At 45.8% G+C, this 12,911-nt stretch overlaps 2 protein-coding genes across 8 annotated transcripts in view; both read left to right on the top strand.

Moving 5' to 3' along the window:
* TDRD7 (tudor domain containing 7) overlaps positions 1 to 4,662 on the top strand; it is a 48,635-nt gene extending 43,973 nt beyond the window's left edge. For all 4 annotated transcript variants that reach the window (XM_062018727.1, XM_062018724.1, XM_062018725.1 and 1 more), the window contains exons 15-17: positions 1,113 to 1,603; positions 1,907 to 2,067; positions 4,223 to 4,662. In XM_062018727.1, the coding sequence (XP_061874711.1) occupies positions 1,113 to 1,603; positions 1,907 to 2,067; positions 4,223 to 4,443 (873 nt within the window). In that variant the 3' untranslated portion in view covers positions 4,444 to 4,662. The remainder of the gene's footprint in view (positions 1 to 1,112; positions 1,604 to 1,906; positions 2,068 to 4,222) is intronic.
* A 5,123-nt stretch (positions 4,663 to 9,785) lies between these two features.
* The window catches only part of TMOD1 (tropomodulin 1), a 29,817-nt gene continuing 26,691 nt past the window's right edge, over positions 9,786 to 12,911 (top strand). For 3 of the 4 annotated variants that reach the window (XM_062017433.1, XM_062017437.1, XM_062017438.1), the window contains exon 1: positions 9,786 to 9,843. The gene's annotated coding sequence lies outside the window, so the exon portion shown is untranslated. Of the gene's footprint in view, positions 9,844 to 9,996; positions 10,060 to 12,911 lie in introns of those variants that run through there. The other variant, XM_062017435.1, reaches the window with a different exon arrangement.

The following is a 12,911-nucleotide window of genomic DNA, read 5'->3' as shown; positions in this document are numbered from 1 at the left end:
GCCCCAACCTTTTGACATCCACCATTTATAAACTTGTAAATGTTAATGAGATATCCCCTCAGTCTCCTCTTCTTCAGACTAAACAGCCCCAGTTCCCACAGCCTTTCCTCATCTTTCCTCATAAGGACATGCTCCAATCCCTTGATCATCTTGGTAACCCTGTGCTGGACTCTCTCCAGAAGTCCCCTGTCCCTCTTGAGCTGAGGAGCCCAAAACTGGACACAAGACTCCAGATGAGGCCTCACCAGGGCAGAGTAGAGGGGGAAGAGAGCCTCCCTTGACCTGCTGGCCACACTCTTCTTGATACATCCCAGGATGCCATTGGCCTTCTTGTCCGCGAGGGCACATTGCTGGCTCATGTTCAGTTTATTATCAACCAGCACTCCCAGGTCTCTCTATGCAGAGCTGCTCTCCAGCAGGTCAATCCCCAGCTCTAGAAGCTCAACCACTCATCAAACTGAGTTTTGTTACAGAAGTTTAAAAGCTTGTAGCCAGCTCCTGGACATAAATTCTATTACAAAGTCCTTTTCTTAGGGTGTTTGTGAAAAAACTTGCTTTCTAACAGGCTTAAGCAAGTATCTCTTTACCTCTCAAGGATTGAGCAACTTTCACGTTAGCCTTTCACATTTTCCTGTCTCAGTCCAAATAAGCAGATGGAGTTATTTTACCAACTGATAAGAAACACAGTTGTTAATGTTTCACCCCATAAAAAGATAAAACTGTTGCTTTTTGTGAGCATAGCTTTCTCGCCTTCTGGTCTTGGAAAACAGCTTTATTTTTTGTTGGCTTTTTCTATTCCAGTGTGATTATGCTATTGTATGCTTAGAATTTCTGTTATCTGAGATAAAATTTGCAGGACAAAACTAATTCAAGCTTTGAATTTTCTTTACATTAGTGAAATAGCTGCAAATTCTCTTTTTAGTTGCTGTGAGCTGCTTACTGTCCAACAACTTCATTAGAACAGTTTAGAGAAGCTTGAAAACAGGTTAATTGCTTAGAGAATGCAACAAACTGTTGCTACTTTTCTGTTAAAGGCTTCAGTCATCTGTACAAAATCGGATGCGCATTTAACACTTACTAACTGGCAATTAAACTGTATTTTGTTTTCCAAGGTGGTTAAACAAGATATTTCAAAAGGAATTGCACACGTTTACTTGTTTGCTCCAGAGAACTTCCTAGACATGGATCATAGCATCAATCAACAGATCAAAAATGCAGACTTGTGGAAGCATCAGAAAGATGTTTTCTTAAGTGTTACACCCAGTGGGGCTAGCTCCCCAAAAGTGACAAGCAATGCTGTTTCCACTCTACAGTTAAGTAGTGGAAGACTAGATAAGAGTTTCTCTGATTCAGGCAGAGAACCCAGCAGTGCAGTGTCTACCATAGCTATGCCTCCACCTCTACCCTTGTCAAAGACTGGTGAGCTCATGGATGTCTACGTCTCATTGGCCTGCCATCCAGGTCACTTTATTGTCCAGCCCTGGAAAGAGATACATAATCTGGAAACCTTAATGGAAGAAATGATCTTGTACTACAGCAGGGCAGAAGAGAAACCTGTGAATGTTGAAAAAAACAAGCTGTATGCAGCTAAAATTGAAAATCAGTAAGTAGATATTTAAATTAAACACAAAATCTTTGAAGGCAAGCTTAGCTCTGCTTTGTCTGTATTAAAATCACGGTTGCAGATGTTCAGTGATACCTGAGAGGTAAGGAATGAAAAGAGCTTGCAGTTTCTTTGTGCTTCCAGGCTGTAGTTAGAAGAGTTGACTTCTGTTCAGATAGTACCAGATCTGGGAAGCCTGAGATGTGTTGGTTAAGATCTTGTGGTCTTGTTTGATTTTTCTGGTGTCTCAACAGTGTGTGGGTATGAATTCATATTGTCTGTTCTTGTTCTCTCCCTTTTTAGGTGGTATAGGGTCATTATAAAAGGAATTCTTAGAAACGGGTTTTTGTCAGTGTATGAGCTGGACTATGGTAAACATGAGTTTGTCAGCACAGAGAAAGTACAGCCACTCATGGATACGTTTAGAAAACTACCTTTCCAAGCTATAACAGCTCAGCTTGCAGGTATGTATTAAGCATTTACAATCTTTTTAGTTGAAGTCTTACATCAGTGAGGGTGTCAAATAAGCAGAAATGTAAAGTGTTAGCAACGATATTAGTTTTTGCTAAAGTATGTACCTGCTTGCAGAAACATGCATACATGTTTGCATCAAAGCAGCCCAGCTTTTCTTCTTGAAATGGGTGGTGATGGTACTGCTTTATTGTTTGTATTTTAATACAGAACTTTTAGTTACCATGTACAAAACTGAAGATTGCTTAAACTTTCCCAGCAGCTGCTTTTCATGGTAATAAATATGTGTGCAATGTCTAATCTCCAAAGGACACAGGGTAATCAAAACTAAAAGGCTTTTAGATCTTTAAACATAACCCAATATGAAGTCTGAAAGTTACATCTGTTGATAAAAACTTATATTTTTATTATCTTAATCTACATCAAGTTGGGAAGTAGATATTGAGTTTCTGAAGAAGTTTTTCCTGCCCCTATTGTAATTTACTGTTTTCCAGGGCATATTGAAATCCAAAGTTGCCTGAAATATCTTTGTGTTCTCAAACAAACAAAAAACTCCCCAAGGGGAGGGGTGAGTTCTTTCAACAGTCTTAATTTGCTTAATTTCCATGAGAAAATGGGGCATAGAGAGTGTGCACAAATCAAATATAATTTAAAAAAATAAAACTTGACCTCTCCTTGTTGTCTTTTCTTTCCTTGTCCAGATTTTTAATTTATTTCTGCATTGCTTTCAGATGTGTGCTTCTCTTCTTACTCAGTTACTGCTTTGTGCTACTGTTTGATCAGCACTAGTCTAGACCTCAGCTACAGAATGTGCTTGTCTGAAGTGACAGGCCACAGTGTTGGTGCTCTGATCCTAGGTCACCTTCTGTGGGTCTGCTTTCCTGAATAGCCTCAGCATGACCTTGCGGGTTGCTTTAAACTAGTGATGATGGATGTGTTACCAACAGGCTGGGGTCCTAAGAGTGCAGTGCTGAAATGAAGCTGATTTCTATCTGTGTCTTCTGCTGGGGTAGTACAGGATCCAGCTGAGCAAGCCTGCAAGCCATCCAATTTTCCTGCTTCAGAAACTCCCAGGTAGCTAGTTAAAGTGGCCTCTGAGCTGCTTCATATTGTCAAAGCAGGCAAGCTGGGCCGAGAAGACTGGTAACTATTGTCTTGCTATCTTCCACCTTTTTCTCTCTTTTTTCATGTCTGCTACCGTGTAAAAATCCCATGTGCATCCTCATCAGCCTTTCTTAGCATTAATTAGTTTAACTGTTGACTTCTCATTCCTTCTGTAACCTGCGAGGAGCTGTGTTCTCATGTTGTCCTGCAAGCATGCTGCTGCTACTAGTAAAAGCAAAGTGTTGTCACTTTGCTTTTTTGCCTTTTTTATCCATAATTTGTTGTTGTTTGGATATTCATGCACTATATTTGAACTTGTGTCTAGATGCTGTACACCAGCATCTAGAGCCTGAATTCCAAGTCTGCAGAAGCCACTTATTTCTTGGTGGATTACAGACATATTCAAAAACCTGTTTGCATTCTAGCATCACATCTCTGAGCAGACTTGACTTTGGGGGATGCTGCTCATAAAAAAACCCCAAAACCAAATAGCAGCAGTTGTGATGGATTTAGGTGGCATTTCTCTTAACTTCTGTTCTCTGTAGTTCTAGTTTGGGATTTGAAGGTTTGGCAAATGTTGTAGTAGCTGATGCTGCTTTGGGATGAGAAAAAAAAATCTAAAATCTAAATCTAAAGCAAGGCCAGCAGGACGAAGAATTTCAGCATCCTCAGGCAGAAGACAAGGATCTTTAGTTTGCTTTTTGTCATGTTTCCTTGTATGCCTTGATCATGCATGGCAGCCGTGATACGCTTTGAATTACTCATCGAGTCAGTGCATCTGCCTTTCACTTCTTCAAACTTGTCCATATCTTTAGACTTCAAGAAAAAAAATAAATGTCCTAGTTGGTATAATAAAGAGAAATTAAGCTTGTTTGTGTGGGAGGTGAGTGAGCTTGTGTTTCTTTTCTAGAGTTAAGCTGCATTCAGTAGCACTTGAACAAGCATTTCTCAAGCATTTTAAGCTCCTGCCACTTCTTTATAAACTCAAACACTCAGATTGGCTTAGTCTATAAATGACTTTGTTTTCCTTTACATTTGTCCTAGGAGTGAAAAGCCAGCAGTGGTCAGAAGAGGCATCAATAGTGTTTCGGAATCTTGTAGAGAAGAAACCTTTGGTGGCACAGATACAGACAATTTATGAAAGCCCTAACTCTTGGGATCGAAAAATAGTGACTTTTCTCGTGGACACATCTCTTCCAGATACAGATATATGGATTCATGATTTTGTCTCTCAAAGTCTTGAGGAATTTTCAAAGAATGATTAATCACTATTTCTGAAATGTAGCAGCTCAGATTCTTTAGTAATAAAATAAATAACAGGCTTTGAAGAGAAATATAACTACTACCTGGCCTTGAAGGTGTGAAGGGGATAAAACTGAAAAATCTGTGTTCTGTGAGAAGAGTTTGTTTAACAAGTTTTAGCTCTGTTGACTTCAAATTACTTTCTAAAGATTTGCACTTTCTTTACCATTATAATGCTAGAATGTTTGGTTGATAATATTAAAAAAGTTATTTATCAATGAAAAAACTGACTTTTGTTCTTATTATCTTTCCCTAGTGGGGGCAGGGGGGAGCTCTTTTCTCTCATAGCCATTACTGGATACTCCTCTCTCTTCAACTATCCTTTTTATTACTCGAGAAACACAGAAGCAGTGTTTCCGAATGTAGTGTCAGAGACGTGCTTTATCGGTGGATTTCCCCCTTCCTTTAACTTCCTAAGAACTGAATAGTTGAAAGGGCCTTGTTTGGGAGTCTACACTTGGGCTTACCTTTCACAGAAAGGTATAATTTTGTGTGCTTCCTGATCTGCTTGCCATTCTTCAGCAATGATACCAGCTTTCTGAATTCTCCATTCCCTTCCTCACCCCTCCATCTGGTCACTAAATTCAAGGTGTTATTTCTCTCTTTTTTGGTAGCTCATTTTCATACACACTTCTGAGAAACTTTCAGGGACTGCTGATCCCTGGAGACAGGAGCAAGTTATGTCCTATATGCACATGGATGGCTGCTTAAAGTCTTCTGAACAAAGTATTTTGGCCTACTTTTGAACCTGCTTTATTTTTGGCCTTAGAACTATTTAGAGGACATGGAGACATGATTATAGCGTGCCGTCTGGATCTGAGTTTGCCTGCCATAGTTCCTTAAGATTGTTAAGCACACTATCAGAGTTTTACACAGTGAATGCCAGCAGGTTTTTTTCTGCTGTGCATAGCTGTATAATCTTCCAAGTAATATACAAGCTGAGCTAAAAAGGTCTGACACAGCGTGCTGTCTGCATGGCTAAAGGAGGCTGGACAGAATGGGAACCATGGCATGAAAGGGCCAGCAGATGTGTCTCCTATCAGGATGGAGAAAGAAAGTGCATGCAAATATTTGGAGAGAAGAAGCTGTTGAAGCAAATGGGACATCTGTATCCTCTTGGTCTAATTCTGGTGTAGTTCTCTTGAAGGTCAGGGCTAAGCAGCAAGGAGTCCTCTTGGAAATCTAATGAGTGTGTCTCTGTCTGGACTGCAGCGGAGGGGATAACAGAGCCTGTATGAATGGAGTAGGCAGTGATAACATACTCCTAAATCTAATGCAAATTGCTACTTCACATGGTCCAGTCCATACTTAAGCATGCTAAGGGGAGACTCTGATGTGTACTTGTTGAGAGAGAAGTTACATTAAAAAATGTGAAAAATGCAGGTGAAGGAGTCTGTGATGATGAACTTCTGTAGGGTGAACTTGTAGAACTGCTTCAGAGCCTGAGAATCTGAATGGTGCTGGTCATTAGGATAAGAACTAGCACTTTCCTGAGGTCCTGAAGACAGTGTTTTCCTGTCTAAGAGCATATGCCACCTTCATCCACAATCTTGCAAGGCTTATTCTTTGATAATTGCAATGGTACGGGGTGTTTTGCTGGGACTGTTGTGAAGCTTGTCTGAGTGTGTGAGAAAGGCCCATGCTGTGTTTGCACCCTTTGAGGCCTAGGCATCTGCTGTTGGCCAGTGGTTGAGTTGCACCTGGGAAGTTATGGAGCAGGTTTGGGGATTCTGTATTTGTAGGACTAGGGGAAAGAGTCTGGCAGATGTTTTAAGAGACTTAAGATGCTTTTTGAGCTGCTTGTCTTGCTCCTGGAATGTGCCTCACCCTCTCCTTGATTGTTTGTAGCCACTCTAAATCTGAAAGACCCAGATCTGAGGTGAGGACAATATTCAGTGAGCCTCATGCATTTGTACAGCTCAGCACTGAGGTTCATGCAGGCTGCTTAGTGTACTGATAAAATGGAGTGTAGTCTGACCAATAAGGAAATCCAAGAGCACTCCTCTCTGTGTGGTGAATCCTTCAGGTGTGAATTGAGCACACACCCAAAGTTACAAACACAGCAGTGGACACACGTGCCTGTCTGGAGGCTACACTGGATGTCTTCTCGTCTCAATGCCCGCTACACAGTGCCACTGCATCTCAAACAGCTCCATTACACTCCAGGTACACTGCTGTTACCTACTGCTATGCCGTCTGTGATCACAGTTGCAGAGCTATGATTTTATACCTGCCTTTATGTTACTTTTTCTACCCCACTGACCATGTAAGAGCCTCTGGTGCTAACTGACCTCTAGTGCTACCTGAGTACAGTTTGTGCTCTTTATGAGAAAGATGCAGGTGTGGCTGTACACAATACTGAAAGCTTTGAGCTGACTGAAGTTCCTAAGCTATGACGTAGTTGGTGTAATTAGCAGTTACTCAGCTGTCCATAGGAGGCATTAGATCTGTCTGCTCCGTGTAAGTTGTTAACAGAATGCTTTGTGGTTTTTAACTTCAGTTTTTTCAGCAGTCTGGGGCTTACTGTGCATGGTTGCTTGCTTCCAGGAATGCAAGACCCTTCACTGGGAGAGTATGCCTGAATGGAGCAGGTGGTGGAGTTACTGTTTCATGAGATTTTTCCATTCTGGCAGCCATTAGAAAGGCCTCCACAGGAATCTGGCCTGCAGTTCTGGGCACTGTCCTACAGGAAAGATGTGGATTAATTACAGAGAATCCCAATGAAAGCAAGAACAATGAATGTCTAGACAACATGTCTTAAATAGATGGATTTGTACTTTGAATAGAAGAAGGCTAAGGAACACATTAAAAAGTTTTCACCGATAAAGAATCTGGTCCCAGTGTCAGGGAATCATTCTAAAGAGAGAGGGAATCCCTGGAAATTCCCTGGAGCTCCAGTTTCATCATCAATGCCAAAAACAGATAGGATATATCCGCAGAAGCCCAGATCATCCTGCCTAGAGATGTGGAGATGGAGCGTGTAATTCCTGGTACCGCACCCAAGGTACCAGGCCAGAAAAAAAGGAATGCAGCATTGTTAAGACATGTTTTGTGGATCATTGTGGATTTTATAAAATGGAAAGTGAGCGTTCATTACCTAGGGAAAACAGATGACACTGTAGCAATTTTTTAAAACAGAGCAGATCTCTTACTTTCCCAAGTCTGTGAACAGCAAGCACTTTCAGACCACCTCTTTTCTGACTATTACATGTCAGCTATATTTTGTTAAGTTTACAAGTTTTTTACCTGTTTTCATCTCCCACTGTGTTCACCCTAGGTTGTTCTGAGGAACTCTGTTTTGTCAGAGAAACATTGAGAACCCTCTTTGCCACCCTAAAATGAGTTGCGGTCCCCATGGTTTCTGCTCCTGGACTACTCTTTCACCATCTAGGGAGACTTTTGTTGCAAAGCTCTTTGGTCTCTGTGTTTTCACCACACTCATCCTTTGTTCTCAGAGTTGTGCATCAGGTAAATCTTTTAGACCACATATTCTTATGTGCTGATTGTGTTAGAGAAGAAAAGAAGAACCCTGCAGTAAAAAAACCCCTCACTTTAAACCTTCATAATGTCTGAGGGCGTCCTTTTGTGTTCTTTCGTTCATTGCTGGCATTTTCAGACTGGAAGCCTCGAACAGGAGAGTTGTCCTGCCCTGTGAGGTTAGAAGGTGACTAGGGCAAGAGGAGCTTGTGACCTGAACAGATGTGCCTCAAGTGTGCTGAGCTTGAGAACTGTTTTGAAGAGAGGCTTAGCTGCCATTGGAAGCAGCCACGCTTAGTGGGTGGGGAGCAGTGCCACCAGATGCGCTGCTTGCAGCAGCCATTACTGCAGTGTGTCATGGAGCATGGATGAAAAATCACCACTGATACACTGAAATGTGCTGAGAAGCTGGGCTAATGTCATGTCTGATGGAGACAGGATGAGTACATTCTAAGAGCTTGCCTTGGATGAGCTTCTAGTTCCCACGAAGCTAGATCTGACAGTGGTCAGATGGAACAAAAAATGAAGTGGCTCATGCATGTTTCAGCTTGAAGGGAAGCTTAGTGGTGCTGGTGGGTCTCTTCCTCACCTGCTTGTAGTTTGCACATCCTTGAGAAAGACAGTTTGTGAGCAGGTAGCATAGATACATCTAGATTTGTCTGATCTTGTACCCATCAGGATTCTTCATCCTGAAGAAATCCAGGCCTTTGGGCCAGTCAGTGGGTGAACTGGGTGGTTCCGAGAGCTGATTTTGCTCCTGCCAGCAGCTGGGATGATGCAGTGACTTGGGCCATAACCCTGGTCACCTCTACAAGGCATGGACTGATGCTCAGCAAGGTCCCCATTTGTACCCTTTTGAGCAGTGTTTATAGGGTTAACTCCCTAGATCTTTCTCTAAATGCCACAGGACAGAGAACCTCATCACCAGCCAGCTGAGGTGTACCACAAGCTGTGAAGAAAAAGGCCAGGTATAATCTCATGGAAGCTGAGGGAATTGTCAGACGAAAGGCATTACTGGGCCTGGGACGTGTGGGGCTGGAGCTGTGTTCAAGTGGACTTTGTTCTTCAGATACACCTGGGGCCATATCCACCCTTGGCTTGTGGTGGGCACTCAATGGCAGAGATAAAAAGAAGCTGAAGGTTGATACTTTTGTGGTAGATTTGTTAAAAAAGATTAGAGGATAAATGGTGACTTATAGGAGCTTTGTGGTGACTCAAAGGTGAGAGAGTAAAAGGGATGGGACAGAAACGTTATTAAAACTACTGACAGCACGAGGCTGGAAGGCAGCTCTCTGGGCTGATGGCAGGCTTGGTGCAGCTTTAGGAGGAGGCTGTCACTGGATGTATGGGACAAGTTAACAGACAGTAAGATAAGGCATGGAATTAGTAGGTGCTTGATACTGATGGCGTTTATGGGGAAGCAGTATTTCTAACGTTCCACAGTCGCAGCTGTATGCTCCCAGCAGTGCCTGGCAGCGGGGCCATCCTCAGCCCGAAGCCAGGATGGCTGTGACTTGGTCGGGCTGAGCCTTGAGCAACTCCCGCTCACGCTCCCCTATTCCAAGGTTGTGCCACTCCTCCGGGGGAAATGTGTTTTCCATACGCAGCCTCAGAGTGCTTCGCAGTGGCCTGGGTCGCCATGAACCGAGGTGCGCGCATCTTGCGACGCTTTACAAAACGCGTTTGCCGAGGCGCCTGAAGGACATTGCCACGGGACAAAAGTCAGGCTCCACCGTGCCTAAATCGTTAAAAAGCATGAGAGCAGCAAATGCCGGCCGTGCTGCTTCGGGTCCGCCGCCCACGCAGCCCCGCTGCCACCCTCCGCAGTGGCAGCCGTGCCCGGGGCATGGACGGTGCGCGTTTGCACCCCCGGGTGCGAGCGGAGGGTAAGCACGCACCAAACCTGGCGGCGGGGGCCGGGCACAGCTGTTGCAGCCGGGAGGGGCGACGGGGACGGTCCCCGCTGAGTGACGGCCGGGCTGGGGCCGGGGCCGGACCCCCGCCCCCCGCAGCGGCGGAGGGAGCGGGCGCGGGCAGGAGGACGCGCCGCCCGGGCTCGGCTCGGCTCGGCCCGGTTCGGCTCAGCTCGGCTCGGCACACAGGTGCGGTAAGCGGCGGCGAGCGCCTCCGGCTCTTCTGTGGGCACAATATTTGGGCGGCACGGGGCGGCAGCGGCTCGACATCAGTAGCGGCCGCGCCGGAGCTGCGTGCGCCCGGCAGCGCGCAGGGTGCCCGGCGGGTGCGGGGTGCGCTGCCCGCCGAGGCCGTGTCCCTGCTGCGGGGCGCCGGGCCGGCAGCGCGCACGCGTGTCCGCGGCAGAGCGTGGCACCCGCGCCCCGGCACGGCCCGGCACGGCCCGGCACGGCCCGGCACGGCCCGGCACGGCCCGGCACGGCCCGGCACGGCCCGGCACGGCCCGGCACGGCCCGGCCCGCAGGGGAAGGGGGCCCTGGGCCGCGCAGGGCAGGTTGCCAACGGCGCTGGATCTTGTTGACTGCCTTTGCGGTTGTCAGCCTGTTCGCAATGGTTCCCCAGGGGGTGGATCGCTAGAAAGCTGCGCTGGTTTTGGTACAGAAAGAGTACAAATTAGCGGGGGTGAGAGGGGATTGGGAAATATTACTGGAGCCCTTGCGGGGCATTTTCCATGGCCATACTTTGCCCGGCTTGAACTAGCCGCTGCCTTGAAAGGCATTGCCTATCTCAAAGATAGCTTTCCTTCACTCGGCTGGACGCAGCCACTGCTGCTGCTCACATGCCATCCCGATGGGCTCATCCATCTGCTTTTGCTTTTGACACGGTCCTGCATGGTTTCTTGGGCGGATCCTGTTGCCCACTGCCCGCCTTCTGCACCGGCTTCCCTGTAGAGTGTTCTCTCTGGTTGCTGTATATTTTGCCATGGGCATTTGGCACGAGAAAAAAAGGTGCTCAAGCACTTGGCAGGGGGCTTTTTAAAGTGTACATAAAATCCTTTCCTCGTGTGTGACACACCAGTTCACACAGGAGTGAAGAGTGGATTCCCCACTTTACATCAAAGAGACAAGATTTGTGCTGAGAGGTGGCACTTTCCTTTGGACTAGGTGATAGTGCAGATACTGGACAAGCTTCGTCCGTCTGCAGGCCCTACCTCAGGTTATGGTAGTGAGCCCTTTGCCACTCGTTTTCTTGGAAGGGGGATCTGGGCTACAGTGTTAAAGCCAAGGACTGCCTTGCTGCACCGTGACGCCCAGAGCTGAATGCCTTTGGCACTGGTGTAGAGGAATCTGCCCTACTGTGTCTCAACAGCCTCTGTACCTGTTGGCCTAATATTTGGGTATTCCAACAGGCAAGCTTCATCATATTCGCAGTGATGCTTATTTCAAGATCTCTATTTTCCTCATGTCAAGACTTTTTTGGTTTTTTTCCCCTCCCTTCAGCATTGCTTTGCTTTCCAGTCTGACTCATCTTGTTCTTTTTTCCACACATTTCTCAGCTGTGAAGGTCAGCTGGCTTTTCTCCAAATAATACTTTTTTTGCAAAATATTGGGAATATGTTGCTGCCTCTCCTCCTAATTGTTGTTATGTAGGAAAATCAAACTGATGTGGAAACAGCCTGGTCTATCTCATTACTGGTTTCCTTTGCCCATGTTTTTCTTTCATTCATCCAAAGAAGAGTTTGATTTCTCTTTTCAAGGGATCTGAATGATCTTTTTGTAAGGAGAGTGTGTCCCCTGTTGCTAGATGTATAACTCCATCCCCTGGAGCAATATGCTAATAAATGTCATGTTTACAGATGGATTGTTTCACTTTCCTGTTTGCTGCTTCACTGTTTTTCAGACATGTGGAGTTTTGTGAAAGCCCAGCATGGCTCGAGCAAGCTGGGATCTGCTTTCTGAATTTTTCTCCTGTAGTCAAAAAGCTGTTCACAAACTGTAAGCTAGATGGACTCTGTCTTCATTTGTCTCTTCTAGGCAGGGACTTGTAGTCAAAATGTGTTAACTTTGTGTAATTACTGGACACATGGAAGAAACAGGAGATGAGACTTGCATTCCATGGCTCTGGGTTGCTAAACAGCCACACATTTATTGTCACAGGACCCCAGCATCGCTGGTGGCTCCGCATCCATCCCCAGCAAACAGTAGATCTCTCCCCAGCCAGGGAGGCTGTGGCTTCATGCAGCCTATGTCTAGAAACCCCTAAAGATGGAGACCCCATCTCCCTGGTACTGTGTCTGAGAGCTGCATCACCCTCCTAGGAGGACATTCTTCCTACTCGTTCATGGTGAATGAGACAGACACATATCAGAGGCTATCCTGGGTCAGAGCAAAGTCTGGCCAGCCCAGCATACCCTGGCTGGCAGCAAGCAGTAGCAGATGCCTTGAGTGGAGCGTGGAAAGAAATAAGGCTGCAGAGGTTCTTCCCCAGACTGCCCCATTCCAGGCCTTAGAGGATTTTGTGAGCATCGCACCTCTGTTACATGTCTTGTTCAGATCTGGTGCACACTGTACACCACATGCTCATTGCTGCTGGAACAGTACTCATTTTTCTCCAGTTTTAAGCATCAGTATACCTAGAGCCTACTGGCTGATGGAGCATTTAATTTTTGCTTCCTCTGCTTCAACTGCAGGAGCATTGGGGTGGGATTGGGTGTATGCAGATTACAGGTTGCTGAGCTTTTCTCAAGGCAGTCTGGCTGGGCCTGTGTTTTACAGGACATCAGCATTGCCTGCCAAAGGGTCCAAGGCTCAGTGCAAGATGAGAGACTTTCTGCCCCTGTGTTCATAGGACATCCACCACGTCCAGCTGCTCCCTGTGACTAGAGTCTGCCAGAGAAGCAGGAGTCTATCTGGGGACTAACAGAAGTTCAGATCCGAGAAACTCTACATCCCTTTTCAGAGGAGACTATGCTGGCTGTGGGGTTTCTAAGTGGAAGGGTTCAAGTTACAGAGGAGGAACTGGGTGCACCATGTCACTACTG

This window comes from Colius striatus, chromosome Z (assembly GCF_028858725.1).
Source record: "Colius striatus isolate bColStr4 chromosome Z, bColStr4.1.hap1, whole genome shotgun sequence".
Classification (NCBI taxonomy): domain Eukaryota; kingdom Metazoa; phylum Chordata; class Aves; order Coliiformes; family Coliidae; genus Colius; species Colius striatus.
This window is presented reverse-complemented; position numbering and strand designations above follow the sequence as displayed.